Source organism: Neopelma chrysocephalum, unplaced genomic scaffold (assembly GCF_003984885.1).
Source record: "Neopelma chrysocephalum unplaced genomic scaffold, ASM398488v2 Primary Assembly neopelma1_61b, whole genome shotgun sequence".
Lineage (NCBI taxonomy): Eukaryota > Metazoa > Chordata > Aves > Passeriformes > Pipridae > Neopelma > Neopelma chrysocephalum.
This window is the reverse complement of record NW_020897717.1, coordinates 13,987,049-14,014,933: the sequence shown is the minus strand read 5'-3', so window position 1 is coordinate 14,014,933 and position 27,885 is coordinate 13,987,049. Positions and strand designations below refer to the sequence as shown.

The following is a 27,885-nucleotide window of genomic DNA, read 5'->3' as shown; positions in this document are numbered from 1 at the left end:
TGGAATCTGTGCTCTCATGGAGACTTAATTCTTTTCAAAATGCTACCTTATATTTGGAGGTACAAGTTAACATAGCAATTTAGTTAATTTAAGAAGGGTTAAATCTTGAAAATTGCTACTTGTTATAATTGCCTCACAACAATCTCATCATCCTCAGGCTGATTCCAGTATCATATTCCAGTAACAGTAGACTAGTAGATTTTAGGTCTGCTGTAAAAAATTCTCTGGGTTTTGTTAACAAAGTGGGGCTAACTTGTTGACCTTCCTGACTGAGCATTTAAAGGCTTACTCAAATATTTCCAACCAACAGTGTAATTCACCACCATATCTGGAGAAAAACAATTAAATATTCTATAGATTCCTCTGGATGAAAATTCTGTTTTTCCTTTGGAACAGCTCTAGGACAAGATAGAACTTCAAGTAGATCTGACACTATAATATGTGGTTGTAAATGAAAATTTTAAAAATGTGTCTGAAGGAGGCTTTAGCCAACTTTTTTCCCCTACTTTTAGATGCAGGTGTATAACAGCCCTTTAACACTGGCTCTTTCCCTTCCTTTCAGATTCCTCAAGAGGTATGTAATTTCTGCTGAAGACTTCTAGCCTCCAGATGGGCACCTCCTGTTGCACTGGAGAATTTAGCTACCAGGAAGAATTCTTCCTTACTGATGACATCTCACTGAACCAATATCTCAAGTTCTGAATAACCATTTTCAAGGGACTGAGGCACAAGGATTTATTACAGATATCTGACTCCCAATCTTGACCTCATTTATACTTATTGAAATTTGGTTTCCACTAAGTTTGTATAACAGAGGTCAGAATTTGTCTGTTTAGTTCAGGTGAAAGGAGAACAGGATCTCTGCACTCTAAAACTGAGAAAATGCAGCTGATGTTGTTCAGAAGAAATACCAAACTCTGTGGATCCATTCCTTTTACAGTTCTGAGCTGGGGGCTCCTGGTAATGAACAAACCCTGCTCAACCTTCCCTAATCCTCCCAGATGTCAATACTGAGGCAAAGAGACTTTTCATTGCTGAAGAAAGAGACCCCAGGGGTGTCTGGCAGCAGGAATAGCCTATACTCATTACTGAGGTCCAGCAGCCTATGCTGCCAATTTTTCTTTGTCTTTTCAGCCCTTTTCCTCTCTCAGTAAATGAATGTGTGGCCATGTAGCAATTAAGTCTGTTCTTTTAGCAACCTTGCAAATGCAAAGGGAAAATCAACTTTATATATTGAAAAAGATATGGATTTGTCTTCTTAATCTTTGCAGCTCCACTTAGCTTAATATTGAATGAGAGGAAAGGATGAGGCTGTTAAATAAATACCAAATTTGATCTTACCTTCAGAACAAAAGAGGAAAAAATGCATATTTTTCTACAGTTTGCAGTGGAAAAACCGATGATTATACAATGTTTAGTAACATCCTTGTATGCTCTGGTCTTAGACAGAAACCTTATCCCTATGCAATGCTTCCCACTCTGTATCCCACATAGCACTTTTCTTGTGTCATTGAATCACACTTTTTGAAAGACATTTTTGTGCAGCAAAAGTCATGAATAGGAGTTTTATAGCAGAGATGTTATTCTTACACTACTGTTTCTTCTTATGTCAGTGTTTTATTTTATGAGCTGTGCAATGTTTCACTTCCTTAAGAGTATATGGGTATTAAGGAAAAATTAGGTACTGTTTTCTGCAAAACTAATAGAAGTTGGGTAAACCATCTAATGTGGCCTCAAAAGTCTCACCCTTGTGACTACTACTCTGTCCTGTTTGCAATTTTTTTTCTGTCTGTTTAAAGAAATCAGGGACTACAATTCCTGTGCAATTAGGAGATTTATTCCATACCATAAATTGCTCAAAAATATTCTGAATCAAACAGGCTATGAAAGCAAAAAATGCTCGACATAGACAACTTACAGTGTACTAATTTGATCAGATATCAGCACACATTATGATATTTCTATTTATTTTATATTACCAATTGTAACAAGACATGTGAAAAGATAATCTTTATAGAGAAAGATCTTTGCCCTTTCTAATTATCTGCCTGTTTCCCATGACAGAACCCTGGTGGTTATCTTTGTGCCATCACTCACAGATTTATTGTTTTACATGAAATAAAACTTGAGCTGGCTTTAAAGCACTGAAATGGAAATACAGTGGCTGGCTTACCAGGGAATTGCCAAATGGTTCCTAACAAAAACACATTTCTCACAGCTGGAGAACGACACAGATATTCATGCAAGCCGTGCATTCTTCGCAAGGCACCAACCAGCAGCCCGGACTGATCCTTACATGAACCTGCGTGAAGTCTCCTGCCGCATGAAGTTGCCCCGGGGAGAGTATCTCATTGTGCCGTCCACTTTTGAGCCTTACAAAAATGGAGAGTTCTGCCTGCGAGTTTTTGCTGAGAAACACACTAAAATGCGGTGGGTACCTTCTCTGTAAAGCCTCCTCTTTTCCTGGTGAGGCACATGAAGGAAAAGCTTGGGTATTGCACCCACACTCTGTGCTCAACCTTTGCTCTTAACCAGCAAAATAGGCCCATTTCTATGACTAATTTAGTCTACCATATGTGACACATACACCCATGGAAGAGAGTGATGGCTCTTCAGATGGCCTCCACAAAGCACTCAGGTGGTAACTAGATCCCTCAGGTTTGTGAAGTAGAAGTTACCACAATTAAAGAGTGCAGGATTTGGGAGCATGATGATGAGGAGATGGTTTTAAAAATGTTTGTGTCAATAGCAGCCATTGAAGGAAAAAACAGGAGTCTGAATGCAAGACAAGAACAACAAGGCTGGATTTCCCAAGGGAAATATCTTCGAAGAATTGGGGCAAGCAGAGGTGGGGGATGGGGAGCATGGGAAGCAGGAAACTTGGGGGCTTGTTCCGTGCATTTGTTAACACCTTATAGTCAAACAACCTGTTTTGGTAATTATTTTAAAGGCAAGATGTTATAGTAGACTCATAATTTCTGGTTGTTTTATTTTTTTCTTTTTTTTTTTCCTTAGGGTGATGGGTGATGTGGTGTCTGCAAAACCATATGAGGTTAGATGACTTAACTGGGCAGATCTCTTTTTTTTTTCTTGGCAGACTTTTCCTTCATAATGGGGGGTAAAACAGGAGCAAGACTTTAATTTCTTGCCTGACCCGGGGTTACAGTATGTTTTTATGCTCAGGAGAAATATTTTTTTATTTGTGGAGGTTCTTTTCATATATCCATGTCTTAGTTTCACATTCATGTACCTGGGTCACGTAGCACAGAAACTGCACCCTTGTAGACTGGGCTGGAATATATTAGATTGTCTTTCCCTCTAGCACAGGTAGGAGAAGGTGGGAAGGGCACAGAACGATCCTTCCCATAAAAACAAAGTCTTCCTGAAGCCTGAGAGAAACTGCAGAAGCAGACTTCCAAAGAACCGCTGAATTGCTATGGCCAAGTGCAGCAACATTTTCCCTGCGGCTATTTTATAAAACTATCTTGGTAGAAGGAGAAAACTTTTTCATCAGCCTTGGGAAGTATTTACTCTCAAATGAAGCCAGCCCCTGGCTGCTCATGATTTAAGTAGCGCCTCTGTTTTGCCAAGACTGCAGAGGAAGTGCTCCTTTACTGTTGCTGTGAATAGGCCCCCGTACAGTGTCTTTACGAAATCCACAGCTCGCTTTCTAGAACCACCTTGTTAACCACACACTTGGTCATCTCTGTCCTCTAGCCTCATGTCGATAACAAAGATATAGATGATGAGTTCAAGACTCTGTTCCAAAAGCTCTCTGGAGAGGTAAGTGGATTAAAGTGAACAAAAAAGACGAAGACCTGTCTGTTAAGATTATGCAAATATTTGACTTGCCAATTCCTTTTGCTGACTGGTCTTCAAAAAACCAAGTATTTCTCCCCTTTTATTAACTCACAGCTTCAGTTCAATTTATTTTACAATAGAGAAGATTTTCTACATTGTTCCTCTTATTGGTGCAAAATGTGATTTTTCCCCTCAGTAATGCAGGGCAGGGAATAACTTTGAAAACAGGGGTGATAGAAGTGAGGACTGTAAAAATATTATCCCACGGTGAAATAAATTACCTGTGGAGTTATCGTATAATTCTGACAATTGCCTAGCTGGCCAATTCCTTCCTTTTTCTTTAGCCCCAGGAATCAGAAAACTGTTGGCTGAGCTTTTTCTCTATTTATTGTATTTGAAAAATAGTATCTACAAAGCCCTGCTGAGCTAGCCTATGGCTGTCACGTCAGATTTTCTCTTAATGAACAGGTGGCCACTGGTATCAGAGAGGGAAAACATCTAGTTAGTTTAAAAGACCCTTCTGATTTTTGAGAGGGCAATTTTAGTATTGTTTGGTTGTAGTTTTCATAAGTCTGGAAAATCTCAAATGTTCTCCTGAACCTCTTTATTCAGTCAAAACCTGTTAAAAAGTTGCCATTTACTGGGTCATGTCACTACAGCACCTAACAAACCACTTATTTCCCACTTAAATGCCTAGAAAATATTAATTGTTTTTGAAGATCTTCTCCCTCTGATATCTGAGGTTAAATATATAGTGTTAGAAAAAACTTAAAGGGTTTACATGCCCTAGATATGGAAGGGAAATAGTCTCTGAATGTCTGACAGCAAATGAATATAGCTTGTTTCAAATAAGTTTTGTCTTGATACCTAAAGTATGTCTTGCTTTCTGTCCAGGACTGTGAAATGACTGCAATTGAACTTCAAACTATCCTAAACCGGGTTTTGGCGAAGAGTAAGTAATGTTATGTAGTTCCCAATGGATGGAGCTGGGAACGGGATCTCTGCTGACAAACCCCAGCTCTATCAGCTAAGGGTGATGAAAAACCGAGTTTGTGTCTGCCCCCAGCTGAGTTTCTCCTGGCTTGTAGAACACCTAAATATGGGGTTGGGGAGGTAGTGGAGGTAATACTACCTGGCGCTCCCCTTCGGAGTGCTGCCAGAAGATGTTCTGCAGAGGCACAATGTTCCCTGTACTTTCTTTGGAGAACCACCATTGGAGATGTGGACAGATAAAGGCTCAGCATCACCAAACCCAATAGCATTCCCTCCCCCTATGCAAAAAAAAAAAAAAAAAAAAGAGAAGCCATATTAATCAACTGAAGGGAAATAGTGGAAGAAATGGCAGAGCATTTGCTTTGCTGCCAAGATTTTAAGGTGGCTGACATCTCCAAGGTTGACTGCAGAAAAGTATCTCTCTAAAAGTATTTCTGACTTGGACTTTTACTTTCTTTTTGTACAGGAAAGGATGTTAAAAGTGATGGATTCAACATTAACACTTGCAGGGAGATGATCAGCCTTTTAGATGTATCCTTTGAAGGTCATTTCGCCACCTCTTAGGTTTCTGGATCTCCTTTGCAAAACTTCCTGGCAAGATGGGCTAAGTTTACACTTCAATTGTCCAGCCACATGGCTGAAGGCAAAAAATTCAGCCAAGCAGCTCTATCAGCTCAGGGTGGCAGAAACCTGAACCATTTAACAATCAGCTGCTTCTCTCACCTTCTCTGCATGCCTCATCGCTTAAACTTTTCCCTAAAAATAGGAGGGAGAAGAAACAGGGACTTTCTGGCTGGATGCACCTGATGCTTGTCAGGACACAGGTTTTAAGCACATCCTCATCTGCCGTCTCTAAGTCAGATCCAGCTTATGGAGCACCGAGCTTGCAGCAGCAGAGACAGCCTGGGGAGCCTTCCGCAGGGGGAACGCTACAAATACATGCTGTGCCTCCCTCCCTTCTGCTTAGCTGGGAGTACACATGGGAGCTAATAAGGTTTAAGTAGCCAAGGGAAAAGGAGAGGTCAAACACATGTGCTAGTGCTTCTTTGATACGCTGAGAAGGTGCACTGGGAGAGTCAAAAGCCACGCTGCCAGGATCATGCTGATGTTGGTCTCATGGCATGGTCATATTGAGGCCAGCAGGGGTTAGCTGTGGATCTCATGGATCCACATAAGATCCATAGGCTGTTAGGAGAAGTGATTGCCATTTCTTACACTCCACAGGCTCCCCAAGCTAATGGGAAACTCAGTAAGTACAGTGTCATGGACTCCAAATCCCTGTTTCTGCGTAATTTCCCACTGGAGGGGATGTTCAAGGCCCTGAAGGACGTGGAGGAAGACTTTAGCTTCCTATTGACTCTCTCTTCCCCTGCAGTGCCTGTCTCCGGTTTCTAAAAATTGTCCATTGTGAGGCCAGTCTCTTTTTTCCCTAAGGACTCTAATCTACTGTTAACTGTACAAAATGTGAGTGGATCTAATCGTGCTTATATATTTAGCAATCCCATATATCATTCCTTGAGAGTGCAGATAGCCTAGAAATTCTTGGCATGCCTCTAGCTAAGCAAATGTAAAGCTGTGGGCATGTCTGTGGGAGATGGAGATGCATTACAAATTAGAACTAAACTGGCATTAAGATGACACTGTGATGGGTGATATGTTTTTATCAGAACTGATTGTTCTCCAGTTTTGTTAAGGATAGAGGAATCCTGATTTTTGAACCATGCCTTAACATGGCCCAGACTGATGGGACCGGCACCTTGGGACTTCTAGAATTCAAGACACTTTGGATGAAGATTCAAAAGTATTTGGTAACATAACATTTTTGACTGTCTCACCTTCCCTCTCAGCTCTGAAGTACAGATCCAGAACAGAGATAGGGTTAAACCATCACAGGCAGAAATATTTTGAAGCCTTCCGTCTGCTGGCTGTAGTTTGCTCCAGGCCTCTGAAACACCACTCATTCAACAGTGCACAAGCAAATTCTCTTTCACCTTGGTCTCACCACTCCCGTTATGGAAAGACAGATTAACCCTCTTTCATTGTTGGCAAAGACAGCTCTCTCTGCTGCCTGCTCTATTAAAACTCATATGAACGTATCTCTGCTTTTGCAATATGTTGCATTGCTGGCTGGGCATAAGCAAACACAAGAAACATATTTTTAGGACCTACAAAAACCTGGTTTTTTATTTTTTAAATCTTCTGGAAATGCTGAATTATTTTTCTGGCAGAGCATTTAATATCCCAAGAAGTTCACCTAGAATCAAGCAGTCTAAAGGAAGTTCAGTTTTGGACCTTCTTTGTGTGACACCCCTTTCAGACAAGCTTGCTGCCACCATACTTGATGCTGGTCATCACAGAGCATCTGTCCTGGAATTTGATGAAGCCCTAGCTCTATCCTAGGGATTGTCAGCAAAGCAAGCCTTGAGACCCAAATCAAGTATTATCTGTAGGTCTAGGTGGCATCTAATTCTGGATAATTAACACATTGGCAGTAGGAAGCATCTGTCATCGTGTCCGAAATATGAAGCAAAATGGACTTTCTGTCTTGCAGTGTTTGCCAAATGATAGGTATTTTCCTCAGTGGCCTGTCTGCCACCATATAATATGAAGGCGGGCAGGCTGCCAGCCCATGGGAACACGTTTCCCAGTCTGCCTTGCTTGCCAGCTACTTGAATGTTTCCCTTCCTCATTAATGTTTCAAAGAGTAGGAGCTTGGGCTGGTAGGGGCAAACCCTGTCCCAGCCATCAGAAACCCAAGGCTGCGTCTGCACAACAGTGACTGTGGACACAGCAGAGGTGGGCATGATTGTCCTGGCATTAACTTAGCTACATGAGCAGGGAGAATGGCACAGCACAGGCTGCAGAGTGGACTAGCAAACCAAGGTTAAACCCTAGAGGAGCCCTCTGGTTAGTCCATTTTGGCTTCTAACTCCTGATGAGCCTTGTGTTAACATGTCTTCACTGCTGCTGTGACCCAGCTGGGAAAACCCAAGCCTGCCTCCCTGTGCCCGCACCGTCACGTTGCTGCGTGGGCACACACTGAAGTGCCCTCTCCGTATTCCCTCCTTCCCCTCTGCTGCAGGCAATCTATAAGAAAGTGGACAGGGACTACTCTGGTACCATGGACTCCCATGAGATGCGAAATGCCCTCAGAGAGGCAGGTGAGTGTGCTGCTCGGGAACACTGCCAGATCACCAAACAGTGGAAGAACAGTGGAGACTTTTAATGGCTTTTCTTCTCTCATGTCACCTAGATCACAGCACTGGCAGTGCCATTCTCCCTTCCTGAGAGTCACATACTGCTATATCTTTTGCTGTTATATACATCAAACCCTGTCCTCTGTTCCACATTATGAACCACTGATACTTTTGTCCATGCTGTGACCGTTGCTTATCCATCTGATTATTACTTGCTCTATTTTTGGCCTCATTATTTCCTTATCCTAATTGTCCTCTTTCAGAGCTATGCCCAAACTCTCTTTTTCCATCATTTCCTCCCACCACCTTTCTCTACACTAGAGAAGGTGCAAGCCTGATCAAGGCATGCCTCAACCATGTCCTCTGTGATGTATACTATTAACTTTTGTAGCAGTGCTTGCCAGCTCGGGGGCATCGGGAGAAGCACTGTTTTTTTGATTTGTCTTGTGCTCAGTGGAGTTTTATGTGAATGATCCAGAGACAGAAATAGCACTAATATGGGCCTGAATAGAGCCCAATGTGTTATGTGAGCAATTGGCTCTGCTGCAATCACTGCTATTCAGCTGCAGTGCCAAGACTCTCTAATTAGGGGTTTATCTGGGGAACATAGGACTGGTTATGCTGTGAAACAATGTGAAATATGCAGTCTGACAAAATGCTGTGGGAGAACTTTATGCCTCTCTTCACCCAGCACAATGGCACAATTCCTTTTGGGAAGGACCCACGGAGGTGGGTGATGGAGTCCAACAGACCTTTTGAAAGGAATAGTCCTGACCTTCAACCAGGTCTGCCTGCAGCTGCAGCAGCCCAGGGATAAGTCACATCAAAGACAGCATATTAATGTGCTGTGTCAGAGATTCCTGTGCTTTCCTGCCTTCAGGTTTCACGCTCAATGATCAGGTGCAGCACAGCATCGTCACCCGCTACGCCTGCAGCAAGTTGACCATCGACTTTGATGGCTTTGTGGCCTGTATGATCCGCTTGGAGACCCTGTTCAGTAAGTGCCTCTGTTCATCAGCCAAGGGGAATCCCTGAAAACTTTGGGCTTTGGTGTCTTTTAACTGTGAATGTAGCAAATTGAATGGAAATGTCAGGATGCCAGCAAAATTGTATCTGGGTCCATCTGTTGGAGAAATCAGCAGAGAAACAGCAAAAGCCTTTCTGTCTGAATGACCATGGACATGTTTCCATAACATACAATACCATTTTCCTCTGCTTTAGAGTCATCAGCAACCTGTGGTCAGTGCTCTGGCTCCCACATTGTCCCAGCTCCTATAAATGGTACCATCTATTGTTTACAGTCCTTACTCAGACCAGATTTACAGGTTTGTCCCCAGCCCATACCAGCTGCTACCACATCAGATTTTATAGCTGTCCTGCTGCCAACTCTTAGTTTGATGCTGTAGATCTATTCTGCCCCATGAAGCAGCTTAGAAAAGAAGAACAGCTGTAATCTTACAGAACCAGTCTAGATTTCCAGCAGGTCATGGCAAAAATCCAGACCTTTACATTTTGTCGGACAATGATTCTCTACATGCCAAACTCTGTGGTTTATTTCCAAGTTTTTTCTTCCCTCTCCTACATTTCAGAAGTGTTCCATCTCCTGGATAAAGACAAGAATGGAGTCATCCAGCTCTCTCTGGCTGAGGTAAGGCTGGTCAGATTGAAATACCACCTTGTCAAGCTGCAGCAATGGACCACACTAAAATACATTTATTCAAAATCACTATTATAAGTGTTTTAATCACTATTATAAGGTAAACATGATAGTGATTCAAAGGGCAAGTTTATGTGAAAAGGTTCTTAGCTCAGAAGGCCTGTCTGAATTAGTAGAATGAACATTTACCTTATATGAGCAAAAAAGTAAAGATACATTCAGAGCTCCTAAGGCTGATTGAAAAGATGCTTACACAGTGCATTTCACTATCTTCTTTTAGAGACCAGTGGTCAGTTCATTAGAAAACACACAGCAGGGAACTATTCTTGTCTGGCAGAAAATGTACTGATCAACCTGCCAGAATTAGAAGAAACCTTTTAAGATGCCAGGTCTTTTTTTCCCCACATGGTTTTTAATGCAAATTACGCCTGTTGAAGCTGTTATAAAAGGCATCAGCTTGAGTCTTCCCTTCGCAGAATACAAATATATCTCAGGAAACAGCTGGAAGGAGCCCCAAGTGGTCCATCCAATTAGTCCTCTCAGCTGAAGATTGGCTCAAAGGGAGGAGGATGGCTAGGAAGCCCTGTGACCCTCAGTCACAGTTAGTGAAATCTAGCTGAAATTGTACATTGCATACACCCATCTTAAAATTTTTCAAGGTTGAAAGTTGAAGGTTTCTCCAGCTTGCCCTGGAGAACTGGTCTTCCTTTGGAAGAGACCTCATTTGTAATGTCTGAGGCTGATCTGGCAACAGATTTCCCTAAAGTTCCAGAGCAGATGGATCCTTCACGTATAAGAGATTAAAATGCAGCTCTAGCCTTTCCCAGCTTGTTCTCCCAGAGCCATGGTGGAGTGCCCCAGTGGGATTCTGTAGACCTTCCAGATGGCCTGACTCCTTGTTCTGTTTCTCCCTCAGTGGCTGTGCTGCACACTGGTTTGAACCACGGTTGATCAATTCAGCAGAGACCTCTGAGGCTCTTCTGAACATGGAACCATTTGTTTGGCATCTCCTTGTTACGAAAAGTGAGAGAGAAACTTTTTTTTATTTCTGGCAAATTATTTTAAGCCACTAAAAATGAAGTTATCTCAGCTATAAAATAAATGCACTCTTAAACATAGAAGGATAAACAAATAAACAAACAACCCCCAAACTGACCTCTTTTACTTTTTCTGCCTAAAGAGTACTGCTCTGTGTCATGCTGAAATCTCATAATTTTGACTTAGCACAGATGGACCCAGGGGGCTTTCATTTGACTTCTGACTGTGCATCAAAGTTCAGCAGTGTTCAAAATCCTGGAGGGGATCCCACTGCCTGCAACATCCAGCATATGCATCACAGAGAGAAACCCATGCTCAAGAGTGTGGGCAAAATTTATGTTGCTGCTCTGGCAGCAGACAATTGTCCTCTGTGACTCTGCCAGGCGTCTGCAGAAGCTGGGGGTGAGGAGCTCGAAGGCAAATGATGAGCTGCTGAGCACACAGAAGAATTGGGCATAGACACAGCCCCGAGTGCGAACTGGGAATCAGCAAAATGTGATGGCACTCCTCCACGAGTCTTGGCTCAGTCTTCCAGGAGGAGGAGAGAGGATAGTAGGTCATGTGCAATTTTCTGCAATTATTTCAGCTGAGATCTTCTCCTATGAATACTTGTCCATATGCATGCCCAAAGATGGGATTTGGAGTTTTAGTTTCGTGAGTGACTGGACCTCAGAACCTCAAGAAGACAAGGGCGAGGGGAGGACCATAGAATGCAAGTATAGGAGGTCTAGGAGCTTGAGTGTGTGAGGGATGTGCTAATATGGGTCATTATTTAAAGAAGAAACTGAAGCTAACTGGCTTCAACTGCCTTAAACTTTACACTGGCTAACAGTGCTATGCTCTTCTAAGAGCTTGTAAAACATTTGTCCTTTAAAAAAACCTCTCTACATTAAATTTCACAGTATTATAAAGAGTAATAACATAGTAATGCTGGCAAGACAATTTAGCAGTCTTTATTAGCAATCAGAAAATATTTCTGTAACTTGCAGTAATGATCTGATGAAACCATGCATGTCATGGTCATGATATGTATTTGACACTTCTCCCCAGGAGTGGAGGCAGAAATCTGTGTCCCCAAGGCAGATGTGGGGACAAGACTCTGTTCTCTTTTCTCTTCAGTGCTGTGTTTGAGAGAGGCAGTGTTCAAAAATCCTGGACACGGGATCCTCCACACCTGCTTATTCCTAAGCTCTTTCTTTGAGCAGGAAGAAAGCTGTTGTTTGGTTCCAATCTCTGAATGCAGAATTCCTCACGACAAACCCCACATCTCCACTTGACATCTCCCAGCCCTTTTTTTGCTGTTGGCTACGGCTGTCTGACTAAAAGGGATGTGTGACCTGTTTCAGTGCACGGCTCTGCCTTTATAATAGATGGTATTTGCTGCTCATTTATAGGTCCTCTCCCAGTTCAGGTTGCAGGATGAAAGCAACCAGTGTAGGAACTGCTTTCCCCATGCCGTCCCTCTGCCCATATTACTGACCACGACATGCATGCAGCTGTCATAGGTTGCCATCAGTTTTTCAAGGCAGATATTTGCCTGCAGACCAACAACAGACATCTATGTACTTCCACTTGCCTGGAAGACAGAGCTACCTGGGCAAGCTGAGGTCTCCAAAACCTTGAGAATTTTCTGGTGAATGCTCTGCCTGTTCAGTAAAATAAACGTGTCCTTCCCTGCCTTATACCTTGAGTATGCAACACGTCTCCTTACTAACCATGCAGCAGGGTGAGCTGACTGCTTGCAGCTTCAGATTTGCTTTCTGCTCACATGTGCTATTCTTGAGTTCATTCCAATTATGGTCAGAGAGACCTCTCTCCATAGGACTGGGAAACGCAAACATATGCAGAAATCCACTGCATGCTCCCGCTTTTCCTCCCTTTACATCAAGCCAGATGCCCCCACCACAATAATTCTCACAGTTATCTCAATGACTCTCACCCTCCTGTACAGGATGGGCAGAGTGCTGCACTCCATCTTCCTTTATCTTTGGGAAGCAGGCAGCTCCAGAGGAGCCACGTCCTCTTTCATTTGTTCTTTGAGCACAGCACTTGGCTATCAGGTCTGAGGGAACAACTGCTCAAAAATAAGCCTTTTCATGGGATTGAACACGCTCCTCCTTTTTACTTGACGCATCTGCAAAAAGATGATTAATGTTCACCTGATTTTCCTTTCTTGTGCTGCAAGCTGAGCAAAAGTCTGCGCTCGTTAGTTCTCCCAGTTAGTTCTGATGGGGCTAAAGTAGCTTTTCACTGTAATGCCTGCAGCATCTCCCATGGAAGTAGTGGGGCACGGTGAGCTGAGCCAGGGCTTGGGCATCTCGACTCTGCACTCTTATACCCTGCATGTTGGCTGTGCTTCAGTTTTGGAGCTGTGAAGCACTGCAGCTCTCTTTAGATTTGAGTAGCTCAGTCATGGGGAATTATAATGCAGGCAAGTCACAAAGGTTCATGAATTTGTGATACGTTCCCTGTCACTATGAAAACCGTGCTGCATGGCATTCTCAGCACTTTGTAGATATGGTGGGGCAAAAGAGACTTCCACAGAAACTCTGCTACAGCTCTTCAACCTTTTCCTTTCTCTCTCTGTATGTTGCTCCTGTAAAATGAGATTCAAATTAGACCACATTCAGAGTTCCAAATGCCTTCTACACTAATTGCCTTGTGGTTGTCTATAGAGGAACTTCCCATGGGTATAAATCCTACCCCATCAGCATCTGACACCAGCTTTGCACCAGAGTAAATGTCTGCATCAGGTACAAGACAATCACGGGTATTTGGGATTCTGCCTGTGAGCTGCAAGAATAAAAAGAATCAACATCGTATGTGCAATTATGTATCACCTGCTCACCCTCCCAGAATGGGAGATATACAGAGGGATCTCTCCTTTCCATGACTGCAGGCTAATGATCAGATACATGGCATATGAGTAAGCACAGAAGGAGCAGTCCTTTTCAAACTCCTTTTCATTCTTTACTTCAGACAAACCTGCTAAACCTGACTCAATGGTACAGTTTCGTTCTTCATTTCCATACAGTTCAGACAGACTGGCAGGCCTGGAAGCACTGAGATACTGTAGTCACAATTTTCCTTTCCCTGTTTTTCAGGATGCATCCAACATCCCAGCCTCCTATTGTCGATATCCCAGGCTAAGCCTATAGACTGGGGATTCAAATTCTATAAAAGCAAGTGAGATCCTGGGTGCAAAAGTAACCCAAATTCCAAGGCTTTCAAAGTTTCTCTACCACTAACGATGTCCCCAGTGATAGTTAATCTTAAAGTAGTGCCCTGCTACTGCGTGACAAGCTTGTTGCCATGGTGTCTGTCTCTCTCTGTATAACTGGCACGTACAGCATAAAATCCTCTTTCTTTAATAGAGCAAATTACTTCACTTGTTACTCTTGGCCACTCATTAGCTGAGGTTTTGAAGGGGAATTTTCATTATCGTCCTCACTTGTTAGCTCCCTGCCAGTCAGGACACAAGCCACACCCAGATCATGGGGTCTGTACTGCTCCAGACCTGGCATATCACCATCAGTTGCTGAGGTGGAGCAGCAGGAATAGCTACAACTAATGGCAAACATCGTCCAGGTGTTCTGCTGAGGCCACAAGCCACTTTGAAGCAGCTCACATAACACAGGTACGTGGGGCACAGAATCACAATGAAAACTTTTAGTCTGTTCATGTAGAAATCACCACAGATCTTTCCAAAGATCTGCATCATAGGCACATGAGTACATTAAACACATTTCAGTATACGTGGGTGTTTTCTCTGTGTCTTTACTCAACCCTGTGGCTTCATGGGAACACCACTTAACTTCCCACTACAAATGCTGCTGCCCTGGCAGTAGCATCACAGCCTATGAAGAGGAAATTCATAGTCTTGCCATTAAGGACCTGTATTTAGACCGAAAAGCAAAAAAGCTGATTTATTGCTAGGTATCTGTAGCTCAAATTGCCTTTAACACCTCTGAAAGAAGTCGGGCTACTTGTTTGTCTGATGAAGCTTGAAGAAAGAGAGTAGGCCGAGGCAGTGAGGCATTGCTTTAGTGGTAAAATCATTGGTGCTCTCTTTAGTAATGAATGGAATCCTTTTGCCATAGCTTAGTTAGAGACAGCACAGGATTTGACATATCCAGAGATTTTTCATTTCTCCGTCTGATTTTCTCTGCACATCTTAACTGCTTAATTAGCCAGCACTCCTAGGCCACTTCTTGGGCATAGCTCTCTGGATACATGGAATTCAATGTTATCTATCTTTAATGTCATCCATATATGCTTGATCAGAAAAGAAAATATTTCTTTTTATTTAAAGAGATTTATTTGGTAATTGATATGAGTAAGATATCTGGTGCTGTCACTAAGCCAGGTAGATTAAAACTCTGTGTGCTTGTAAAACTGTGTATGTTTTCCGAAGCTGTAATCACACTCTTAGACTGCTGTGTAAATTTACCCAGTACACATGCTGAAGTAGGTATGATCTCTTGGGACTTTAAGGGGCTTTGTGACCAACACGGTTTATGGCAAATTGTGTTTTGCTACATTTTATTTAAAAGCTCATCATATTTGCTCATTAATTTGCATGGAGTCGAAGCTCAGGAAAAGTGGTGCTTGTCAAACACGGGATTGATTACTGCTGGTGGTAGGTGTTGTGGGAGGCAGTGGGGCATCCCATAGGATCCCTGTGATGGAAGGCAGTGGCATTGCCAGGGGATGTTCCGATGTGCAGGTTGTGTCACATGAAGGATGCTCCCCTCTGCCTTGGGTGAAAGAATCTTCTCCTGAAGAAGCCTTGCCTGGGAGAGGGCAAGTGTGAATACTAGAAACTAGGAATATGTTTTCAGTTTCAGAAAGAATCACTGTATAATTTATTAAACAGAAAAAAAAAAAGGTGATTGAAGGAAAAATGAGAAAATTATGGAGTACCAACCTGACCTCTAATTTGTAAAGCACCTTTAGCCAAAACCCTGAGAGAGGGAGCCATCTGAAACAGCAGTAGTGAACTTAATAATAATGAAGTTGATTCCAGCAGAGAGTGCCAGCCTTCTACATGTTAATTTAATTTGAACTCGTCTCAGTTTTGGGTTGGGATTTGTGTGTGTGTGTGTGCTTTTATACGTGCTGATTATGTTTGAATTTCAGACATGCTGGTCTGGTGCATGAAAGCTTGAATGAGAAATTATCTAACCAAATTTTAATGTCCAAGCTGACTAGAGAACAAACAATGAACAAGCTTTATGGAGAGAGAAAATAAAATTAATTTCACAGTTTATACCTTGCATTGTATGGTGATATCAGTAATGTGAGTAACAAGAAAAAAATCATGATCTTTAAAATTATGTGGGTCACACCAGAGATTTCCTGTGCGTTCTGTCAAGTTAGTAGAAAGGATAAGTGCAGATTTATGAATTAGGAACTTGATGTTCATTTCTCTTCACTAGTGACTTCCAGATTATCTTTGGGACATTCCCTTAGGCTGTTCCCCACCTGCATTTAGACCCCAACTCCAAAGCTGCACTGCTCAGATTTGCTTATGTTCAGTTGCTGCCTGCCTCCATTCAGAGGTGCCGTAGATTTTGTATTGGAGCTGCTGAGGTCCCCTAAAACTGTGTTTCTCTAAATGTGGAAAAATACTCACGTTTGACAATGTACTGGTTTAAAGGTAAACCAGCAGGGGAAATGAACCCAACTCAAAGGAGAGATTAAAAGTCAGAATAACAATTTAACAAAATAATACAATAAATACCATTATACAGACAAACAATTGGTTTTAACCCACAAAACCTATATGTATAACCCAGCACCCTGGGGTATGAACAGAGTGGTGTTCTTTCGGCCCCCTGAGTCCAAAGTAAAAGGAGAGGGAAAAAACCTGTTGGTGAGAGTGCTGTTGCGGTCTGGTCAAGAGTGGTGATTGCAGTCTGGTCAAAAGTGGTGATTGCAGTCTGGTCAAAAGTGGTGGTTGCAGTCTGGTTGAGAGTGGTGGTCTGCAGTCCTTCTCTGGATCCCACGAGTGGTTAAAAAAGTCCCAAGGCTCCAAGATTATATATATCCTCAGGTTCAGGCAGGAATGCCCAGTACCGCCCTCAGGGTGGGGAGTTCCACAATGGGTGTGAGGACAGGAGCATCCTCTTATCTTGCAGGCCTCTTAACATCCAGTTTATAGCCTGAGGAGTCAGGCGTGCTCTGGGCAGATGGTGTAAATGGTCTATTGATAACGGTTTCTGGGAAATGGCATGGAAGGCTATAGAATACACAGTTTTGGGTTACACTCATACAGTGATGAACTGGTCCCAGCTGTTCTAACTAGGACAGACAATTTTCAGGTTTTGGCATAAAGACTCAAACTTGGCTCAGGTTTTAGTTCAGATTTTGGCTCAGACTCAAGGCTAACCAGGTACCAAGTAATAGATGACCCTAGTACTGACTGATTTAATTTTGCCTGTCCTCATAAGAACCCTTGAGCCATCTCTGTCCACAGGACTACAAGTACTGTTCTAATCTAAAGGATATCTCTCTTCAGTACCTGATGTCCTATCACATTCTGTGATAAAATGGAGCTATGTAATGGCGATATCCTATTGTCTCTAGGGAAGTACATCTTTTTTAACACAAGGTACATTTTGGGAACAGTGTATACATGAGAATGTCTTGAAAAACATGGTATTCATCAAATCCATGGTATTGCTTCTCTGAATTCCTACACACAGAACAGATAAAATTTCCTCAGATTATTTTTTTTGTTGTTTTGTTTTCCTCTGAATAAATACTTCTGTTTTGGCATTCCTGGGAGAAAGAGGTAAGTAAAATACTGTTGGTCAGGTCTCCTTCATTTCATTTGAAAGTGGCTGGCAACATAGTGATAACTGGTTGGAGGACACTTGATGTTTCCATCCTGAAGTACAAGATCATTACATGGAGGGATGGAGACAGCTAAATCAGAACTTAGCTAGAAGATGAGTGAACCTGACTAAACTGAAGAGGTTCACTGCACTGAACAAAAAGTGCTCAATGTGTTTTGATATTGGTTTTGATAGGTTGAAGTATTCAGTTGTATGTAGTAAATTATGCTCAATAGCACTGGAGTGGTCAATAGAGAAATCTGGGAACACAGCTCATTCAGAGACACTGTAAAACCAATTATAACACCAACAGTTCTTAGAAGTACCACAAAGCTAGACAAGTCTGTGCTGCAACATGCCTTCAACCTGCATTCCCTATGTCTACATCTAATTAATTTTCTTAATTGCATAACAGTGCACTTCCTAATTACACTGGGGAACCACTCTCGGATTGTAACAGGGTCTTTATCTATTGCTCAGATTATTCTGGTTGTCTCTGTATCAGCATATTCCCCAGCCTAATTTTGTGCTAGCCCGTATGTCTATGCACACAGACTGCTTGGGGAATGCTTGGCAGATCCTTCAACTGATGCAGCTACATCTCCAAGGACCAGATGGATACCCTTATTCACACTGAGTTACTAGCTGAGTAGTGCCATTGCTATCAATGTGGAGACACTTACTGCGTGATATAAGGGTGTTGTTAAGATCTCTTATAAACAACAGCCAGAGGAAGCCATTGGCAGTGCACATCCACAGTTTTATTGGTCCTACAATACCCAGGAGATAGACTGTGTGGTCCTGAGTACCACCTAATTTGGGAAATAACTAAATCCTTGTCAGTAGATGGCACGCTCCTAAAACAAGGAGCACAATCAGCCCCTAAATTAGCCATTTTCACTTGATGCTGACATACCTCCAGACACCTCCACTTATCCCACTGTTGTAACTGGAATACACTACAGTGTGGCACCACCACAGCAGGTACCTAGTGAAACCATTCAAGAGTAATCACAATCAGCAGTAAAAGACAAGCAAACCAAAATCCCAGTGAGAGTAGTCTGGTTTTGAAGGAACACTCATCCCAGTGCTGCCAAATACATTTGCCAGGTAGTGGTGCACTTTCTGTTTCACTTGGCTACGCACTTGACCGAGGTTAAATACCTGAAGTTTATTCTACATTTTTCAGTGGCACCAATGTGCTTGAGGACACTAAGACATATATTAAAAATATTTCACATAATCATGCTCTCTGCCATTTGAGAAAAACCTCCCTGGGTCCCTAGGGCTCCCTCAGGAAGCACAGCATGGGGACAGCTCATGGCTCTGATCTTCAGATCTGATGATAATGGTGACTATAGTCCCCAGATCACCTGAAAACATCCCTTCCTAACTCCTGTTTTCTAACAGCTCTAGAAAATTACTTGCAGGATTGAATGAAAACCCATTAGAATTTAAATAGCTATCCTGACAGGGATCAAACCCCAAAGGGAAAGCATCTGGGTGCCCAAAGGGATAAATATATCTGTCTGCAAACATGTTTTTTAGTGATGATATACAAGCTGTAATGCTTCCTTTTCATCTAGCCCTTTTAACACAATCACAGCAACACATGGCTTCGGCCCGAGATTTTCCCTGTCATCCATTCCAGCAACCAAGATCTGTGAGACAGATCTGCTTTCAAATTGGATAAGACATGTACCAGGTGCCACATCCATGAGCACTGAACAAACAGTGAAATCCAAAAATTGCCTTTCAGCATAGCCTGATTAAAACCAGTATAAAACAGCAGCAAGGGCTGCCTGGGCCTCGAGATCCATCTTATTGCTTGCCCTCTGCAATGCACTTCAGAGAGCACTGCCAGTGGCTTTCCCACCTCTGTGCTTTCTGAGCGCATGGATGGAGGATGGCAGGCTGTGAAAGCAAAAGCTGGTTACGAGGTTGCTATTAGAATGGGACTTGGGACATTTGGGTTGAACCCTCAATTGTGCCACATTTGACTGACTTGATTTTGAGAAAGTCATTTCATCTCTGTTGGGGTCCCCAGTTCTCTCATATTTGCTGTCTTTCTTCAACAGGTTGAGTCTCCCATCTATATGAACTAGACATAAAATGCTGCTCAGCCCACATGTCTGCAAACACTGTGATTCAATCATCAGGTTGGGATCTCTCTTGGTGTGTGACAGTCTGCTATACTGGAAATGCAATACCATGCCTCTTGGTGTCAAGTTTTAGAAAAGAGTCCTCTTTTAAAAGAAGAAAGTTCTTCTGCGTGCAGGCTGGCAGAGCCCTGTGTCTTTTGTCACCCATGATACCCATATGAAATTATATGCTCAGTTTCCGAACAAGTGAGTTGTTAACTTTCTCGGTGACACTCATCAACCTGGGCAGGTGTCTCAGATCATCATGATGAATACAAGTTCCACAAAACAAAATAGGTCCTGATGCTTTTTTCAGCCTGGACCCTGAGTGACATCTTTAAGTGAATTTAGAGAGTATAAATGTTTGGGTACTCAGTACACGATTTCTCTGGTGATAAAGAAGGGAAATAAAATCTGGACCACACTTTTCAGGGTTTATAGGAGTAACAGGAATAAAAAGCAATAAAACATGAGTTATCACTGGAGTCACAAGCTTGACTCTAATACAAGCAAAGGTCAGATCAGCTAATAAAAGAGTTCATTCTTTCCAGTGCAGATTAGGAGGGTGCTTTAATCCTCAAAACAACCTTCTTGAATATACTCACATATGCCAGTGCCCATGGCTAGCTCTAAAAATAATAAGCATGATTCATTTTAGTTTTGGACATGAGTTGAACTATGAGGATTATGACTCACTACATAGGGAAAAGTCAAGGGGATGTCACCAGTACATACTCAGATGAAGGAGTTAGTATCACTTGTTTTCAAAAGCAGTTTCAAAGCTGGAACCGTTTAACTGCAGAGATTCAGTGAGTGCATAGCAGGACTATTGAAAAGATAATGTGTTGGCTCCTTTTGGCAGGGCCCAGATATTTTTAAGCAGAACTTCTCTGGAAGTTTTACTCACAAATAGAAGAGAACTTTAGCTCCCCATGGGCCTGCCACAATGTGGTGCTGGGTGCTCTTGTTCAGCTGGTGCATGGTGCTACTGGAGAGATACGAGCTGCCTTGGGGTTCAGAACAAGCTGTATCAGAGGAAAATAAAGGTCAAAGACCCTCAAAGGAATGTCCACTGAATTTTAAAGCTCCTCTACTGAGAAACCTGATTTAGAAACATGGCCAGAATGAGCCAATTATGTATAAATGATGGAGAGGTGTTGTAAACATCTCCTTTCCCAGAGATACTTGAGATTTGAGTGACATAGTCTGATCTATCCTTGCTGAAATGGTCTCATTTTAATGGTTGATGTTCTAGTGGGTTTGGGGTTTTGGTTTTTTTGGTTGGTTGGTTGGTTTTTTGTTTCTGTTGAGTTGGTTTGTTTGTTTTTGGTTTGAGTGGTTTTTTACATGTGGAATTCATTATGTCCATTTCTATCCTCTATGTAGCATTTTCTGCCTTTAAAGAGACATGGAAAGATTGCAAAAGCTACTAGGTATTGATTTTGTTGACACTGAACTTTAAATTAGAGATAATTTCTGAGCACATGTAAAGAAGGTTTTGAATTTGTTCTAAAAAAGAACTCCATTGAAACATGTTAAAATTGGTAGGTACCATTTAAAATATAACATAAACCTTATGATAACCAAATTTGAATATTATAGAGATACATATCTTTTTGTCTTTAGGAAAAAAAATGATATGACAGGGGGCTCAATGATGTCTGACAAGTCAGTTAGAATAAAGCATTGCCCCTGGCTTTCCAGGTGGCTGTATCCTTTATTTCCAGCTAGAAAGCAGTGTCCCTAACTTTGTATTCAATACAACCATGCTGCCACTGACTCCACCAGTACTGGAACTGTCTTACAGACATGAGTGCAGAATTAAACTATCAGCACAGGATGGACCCCAAGCATGACCCCAATCCCAACCTGCATCAACTGCTTTGAGGCAAACCTCTACCGAGGCACAGGTTTTGGGTGAGCCCTGGCACATGGCTGGGGGAGAGGAAGCAAGGTCTGACTCTGAGTGTCCTGTCACAGAATGGGTCAGGTTGGGAGGGACCACAGTGGGTCATCTGTGGTCTAACCTCCCTGCTCAAGCAGGATCACCCCAGAGCACAGGATTGTGTCCAGACGGTTCTGTAATATCCCAGGTGAGGGGGGATATAAACCTCTCTGGACAATCTGTTCCAGTGTGCTGTCACTCCCACAGTAAAGAAGTTCTTCCTTATATTCAGGTGGAACTTCCTGTGCATCAGTTTCTGCCCACTTCCTCTTGTCCTATTGCTTGGCACCACTAAGAAGAGCCTGGATCCATCCTCTTGATACCCACTTTCAGATACTTACTGTGTTGCAGCAGCTGAAATTAAAATCTGATTAATATTGTTCACAAGCAGTAGTGACTGTATTGCCCCTTGATTGTCAGTGTTTTTTTACTATATGTAAGAGGTCAAACCAGTAAAAGACCAAGGAGATATGGTCAAAGGGCATGAAGGGAAATAAAAAGGGAAGGGGTATTAATGTACTATGTGTGACAGGTACATGTCTGTTATTTAACTACAGTTCCTTCCTGCTTCATGTGCTCAGGCAGCCTGAAGCTAACTAATAACCCCATCATCTGGAGAGAAAACACAGCACTGATCTCATTAAATAAATAATTTTAAATTAATTATATGACATCCTAATAAGACCAGCTCTGATTGTCTCCTATCTTATCTTGGATTACTCTGTCAGGACTGAATATATTACAGATAAAGCTGTGTGTGCTTGAGCACCAGCTGATGTTGACTGTCTTTTTGTGTCACCTGCTATTGGCACCTCTCTGACCTCCTGAAATCCTGATGAACAAGACTCACTGTGCAGGGAAAGCCAGAGAATACTTCTGTTCTCATTTAGCACTGTCTGATGCCATCCCACAGTTGCACACCCCTCCCATTGAGGTTGTCACGGGCACCTCAGGTATTCCAGATTATATAAAGGCATGCAGGATTGCAACCCAAATGCAAGCCAAATGGAGTTTGTGACTCAGGTCTCCTATATACAACTGCTTCAAAGCAGCTCCCTTGACCATTTTGATAAGCCCAGAGTCTGCTGACTGATAAAGTAGCCCCTTTATTTTGATATCCCGATAATACGAATGGCACTGACAACTTGGAGAGAGGAGGGTTTCAGTAATAGTCATGTAGTAGAGTGGGCAGAGGGAGATCTTGGAAAGCTCTCAGCCTGTGTAACAGCTACTTGAGAAATGATTCTTCAAAATGCTCTTTTAGTCAGAAAGTGCCTCTGTGTTGAAACAAATCAGTTTTACTGCATTTTCAGTCTCAGAGGAGAGCTGAAGCAGAATGGGAATATCAATGAATCAATGTAATTTTTTTTCCTCAAAATTTTAATTTACTGGAAAAGTGTTTGAAATCAAAATATTGACATACTTTTAATATAATCTGCAAGCAAAAGCCCCTCATGGTTTTGCCTTTTAAACCTTGATTTAGAATAAAGGACAAGCAGGGATAATCAAAGTAATGGTAACTCTCTTGGGGCGGCAAAATATTCCCCACCAATTATGGCCTGGTATGCTACAAACCAGACATGAATTTCAATTGTAATTAAGTACAAAGGGGGGCAAGTAGCTGCCATCACAAACTGTGTACGAGACACTACATTACAGCAATCCTTCAGGTCACTCTCTGGGATCATTCTAAGAAGGATTTCCTCCCTTCAGACTAGTAACCGCTCTTGCTGATGAGGTCTAAAAGAAGCACAAGGTTACCTAATGTTCTTCCCTTTTGCAGATGTTTTTCTCTGAAGAGAGAGAGTAGAAAAGTTCAAGAGGCACAGGAGTTCAGAAGAAGCTGCAGGAATCAGATCAAGTTCCTTGGGATTAGTATCCTCCCAGCAGTCACGTTTTCACCCTAGGAAAATGAAACGTTGCCCGATTAGGAGTATTTTATCACTTGTAGTATAAGGGATCTCCTCTCTCAACAGCTGTTTATAGTTTTTGCAGTAAAATTTGCATCTATTTAAGATAACTGATAATGACTTAATTGGCAACTGCTATTAGATGCTTTCAAAAAGTTTGATCTGAATTCAAGGTTGATAGAAGTGATAGGACTGAATTATAGACTTGAGTCTCTAGGCAAAGTAAATCATCTGCTCAGAAGGGCAGTTGTAGCAGGATGCTTTGCCTGGAATCAGGGGTAAAACAACTCGAACAATACCCTGTGTGCGAAGGTATCAGTAGTGAATGCAGAAGGGGGCATCATGCTGCTTTTGGTGTTGAATAATGCTGAAGCCAGCCTGACTCATCAACTCCAAAGTTAAACATCCTGATAGTGAAGATGTGGCAGACCTGATAAAGTTCCTGATACAGTACAAGCAAGTGATACTAGTGATAACTTATCTAAAGATGCTGGGCTGACACAGCTGGCCTGGAGACATGACTGAAGATAATCACTTCATAATATAAAAGCCCAGACCCACTTTTTAATGGCATGGTCTTATTAGAACAATAGAATAACTTGGGCTAGAAGGGACCTTAAAGATCATCTAGTTCCAACCCCCCTGCCATGGGCAGGGACACTTCCACTAGACCACTTTTCTCAGAGCCCTGTGCAACCTGGCCTTGAACACTGCCAGGGATGGGGCATCTACAACTTCTCTGGGCAAACTGTGCCAGTGCCCACATCTTCTAACATAATCCTTCGTGGAACATGTTTGGAGATTCCTCCCTTGAGTGGGGACACCCCTCAGGGTTACTCCTCAAGGCTGAGCAAAAGAGATTTGCCCATGGTTGTTGGTATGGGGAGAGTGACATTAATCTCTACTTAATAACTGGTTTTGCTAGCTGCAATACAATTCCTTCAATATTGCACTATACTAATAGTTATAGCTACCTGTACTGTGTAGCAAGTAATTCTGATTAAGATCTTTTAGTCTAATTATAATTATTTATTTTTATATTAATACATTTGGTTTGTCATCCTTAATCCTGTGGGACAAAACTGTATAAAGGTTCAATTACACCTATATAACCCTTTAGTCATAAACCACTGACAAAGTCTGGGGCTGAGATTAGACCAGTCACAGCTGGACTCCTCTCCTAGAAGGAGTATAGAAAGCAAGAGGGTCCTTTCTGCATCTTGTGACTCAACAGGAGGGCTTCTCTAATAATAATATTGTCTGAAGCTCCCATTCTGCCCACAACAAGCAGTATAATCAAAGCCAAAGTTATGCAAATCAACAAACTCTCAACATTTCTATCTATTGATTTTTGAGTTCATGGGAGGTTTGAATGCTCCTAATTGGAAACCAAAATGGTGGTAGGAGCTGTTCTAACTTGTGTTCTAGCTCAAGTAATCATGCTGTCTTTCTGCATCAGGAATAGAAGTGAAACAGAGAGATGTCATGACCTTCAGCTCTGACTTCTCTCTAGCTGCTAACATAGGTTAGGGACACTCGCTAAATGGCTCTTTTACAGAGCGCATTGAAGGACTACAGAGTCCAGGCAGATGCTTTATGTCCTGTGCAATAGGACTGAACAAGAACTATACCTTTGACAAGGGACTAATCTAAAATGGACATTTTTTCTCATTCACTTCACAGCATTAGGGTCTTTCTCATTATTCTCCTCCCTGGGCTACATAGTTTTCACATCTTTTTCTTCCTATGGTATTTTTGTCATATCACCCTCGTTTGAGACAGATCTACCCAAGGAAGCAGAGAGAATTTTAGTCTTGTCACTTGGATCTGGAGTCTGTATTCAAACCTCTGTGGTCTCATGATGGGTCTGAGGGCAAGATGTACATCACTGTTGGCTCCGGACTGTTGCTGGTGGCATAATGCCTCTCAGCAGGACTCAAAGCACCTCAGAGTTGATGCCTGTATCTTTGATTCTTTTCAGCAAAATGGATTTTCTTTCCCCACTGTGTATTAGACTGTTACATGCAACAGTGCTAGCTAGCCCCGGGTGCTCCTTGGGAAATCCTGTTCAGCTGGAGAGAACTGTGGTGTGTCATGTTGTGTATGGGACTGACTTCAACCTACCCCCAAGCTAAACAACATGCAGGTGAAGGAGACTGTCTATTTTAGTGGTCTTGTACAAAATGCTGCATACAATTGCTTAGGGTTCATGAACTTCTCTGAAAATAGCAACTGAATCTGGATCTTCTTGTAATAAAGGGAGGTAGTTGTGGCTCAACTAAGGGAAGAAGTGTGCTCCTAAACCTTGGTGGAAAATGCTTTGGGAATATTGCTCAGAGGAGACATCCTGGCAGCTCAGACGTGGATAGTGTCATAAATAAATGGCAGTTAATTTGAGATGGGGAAAGAGGAGATGAGAAGTGTAAGGAATGATAATCAGAAGTTAAAAATCCCTAAGGAAAATATCAACTCAATGTTTAAGGTCAAAGTAATTGTATTTGCAAGCCATATCATTGCCATTATTAAGAATAAAGACGAGATAATGTAAATAGTCCTGATACTGTGTTTTCACTTCAGACTTGATATAAATACTTGTATAAATCACTGTCATTCAAGTGCATCCTGTACACATCAGACCCATCTTTTCCTCATTGTTTCTGTGCTTTTTTCATTTCCACCACACCAGCCTGCTCCGACCTTGAGAAAGTCTCCCCCTGTATCTCTGTTTTCTTTCCGTAGAATGTGGGTGATTTTACAGCAAGCCTTCAAGGAAAAAATGCCCCAAATGTACATTATCATAGTGAGCTCTGTGAACACAGCTTAAGGAAATACGCTATCAAACACAAGGTAAATTCAGGTTTAAAATTACTTTGATGACAAGTTGATCTAAAATTTCTTTTCCAGTTGCCATTGGCTTTTTTGGGTATTTCTGAATCAGATTCCAGTGAAGGACCCTGGAGCAATAGGCAATGTAATGGTGGCTGAGGGCTCACATGTGTTGGTTCACATCAGTGCCCTTTAGTATGTAGGGCTGTCTGCCAGTCAAAGGCTCCCCTCATCCAAACTCAAATTAACTTCATGACATTCAGCAATGCCTGCTCTGCATGCATCTGCTGCTTCTTCTCTCTTGTTTAGACTAATGAGGACAGAGCCCACACATCTTGTTAAATGTTTGCTGTAGTGTTCACAGCCACGTTCTTGGAGAGGCTTTTTTAAAAAAAAAAAAAAAACAACCCTGAACTTATTATTATATTTTATAAGAAAAGGGGTTCTTATGTTCAGGGAGGTGCTGGGAATACCACAGGTTCCCATGTTCTGGGAGGTGCTGGGAATACTATAGCACATCCTGGAGATATGAAGGACATGAAGGTGATTTCAACTAGGTGTCCGCCTGGATTCAGCAAGGGAAACCCTGCTTGCCCAACCTAATAACCTCCTGTGGTGAAATGACTGGCTTGGGATATGAAGGGAGTGCAGTGGCCGTTGTCCACTTCAGGAAGACTTTCTAACTGTCTGCCAGAATAGCCTCATGGAGAAGTCTCGTGGGCTGCTTCAGCAGACTGGGAGGTGAGTGGAAAACAGTCTGAGTGGCTGGGTCCAAAGGGCAGTGGCCCAAAGGAACCATCAGCAAAGCCCAAGGCAAGGGGCATGGCCAACAGGTGGAGGGAGGTGAATCTTTCCCTTTTTCTGTGTCCTGATTCCCCTCTGGTGTGTCTGCCATCCATCACACTCCTCGAGAAGGAGATGAGATGCCACCAGGCTGTGTGTCTCTCTGGTCTGAGCACTGCCCTGAGAACTGTGGTGGCTGAGCAGTGGAAAGGAGGAGGTGGGGAAGGAAGAAGAAATGGATGATGGCAGCAGCAAGGATAGCAATTCCCTCATCCTTGTCTGGCCCACTGGCTCCTGCCTTGCCATTTTCGAGTCAGGGTGATATGTCCCACAGCAGGGTTGGGTGATGCAGTGCAGTGGTGGCCCCTGTCCTCTCCGGGCTTTGGTAGCTGCAGTCAGGAGAGGCTCCAAGCCATGTCCGTACCACCTTGTGAATGGGCTCTGCCCTCTCTGCGGACCCTGAACAGGGAGTGGGCAGCGTGCCAGCAGGGAGGGATGGGAACATTTCTACATCCTACAGTCCCTGGTCACCTTTTGGTCCCTAGAAAGGAACAGAAAAAGCAGAACAGAGGGATCTAGGGCTTGGGCAGTGCCTCTGTCGGGCCTCACTATGAGGCTTTGTCCTGCTCCTGTGTTCTTCCCTGTGGAGCAGGACTGTGCAGGCACATGCATGCCCACATTCTGGGGGGCAGTGGGGCCTGATGCTGGTTCTCCTCTCTTTCTGCAGCTGTGGGTGGGCACCCTGCTGGGGTAAA

At 42.6% G+C, this 27,885-nt stretch overlaps 1 protein-coding gene across 2 annotated transcripts in view; it reads left to right on the top strand.

Moving 5' to 3' along the window:
• The window catches only part of CAPN8 (calpain 8), a 29,885-nt gene extending 19,143 nt beyond the window's left edge, over positions 1 to 10,742 (top strand). Inside the window, exons 11-21 of one of the 2 annotated variants that reach the window (XM_027681826.1) lie at positions 563 to 574; positions 2,219 to 2,430; positions 3,016 to 3,052; positions 3,718 to 3,783; positions 4,696 to 4,753; positions 5,261 to 5,325; positions 6,534 to 6,602; positions 7,877 to 7,955; positions 8,872 to 8,988; positions 9,581 to 9,639; positions 10,565 to 10,742. In XM_027681826.1, coding sequence (XP_027537627.1) covers positions 563 to 574; positions 2,219 to 2,430; positions 3,016 to 3,052; positions 3,718 to 3,783; positions 4,696 to 4,753; positions 5,261 to 5,325; positions 6,534 to 6,602; positions 7,877 to 7,955; positions 8,872 to 8,988; positions 9,581 to 9,639; positions 10,565 to 10,588 — 798 coding nt within the window. In that variant the 3' untranslated portion in view covers positions 10,589 to 10,742. Of the gene's footprint in view, positions 1 to 562; positions 575 to 2,218; positions 2,431 to 3,015; positions 3,053 to 3,717; positions 3,784 to 4,695; positions 4,754 to 5,260; positions 5,326 to 6,533; positions 6,603 to 7,876; positions 7,956 to 8,601; positions 8,678 to 8,871; positions 8,989 to 9,580; positions 9,640 to 10,564 lie in introns of those variants that run through there. The other variant, XM_027681827.1, reaches the window with a different exon arrangement.
• The last annotated feature ends 17,143 nt before the right edge of the window (positions 10,743 to 27,885 follow it).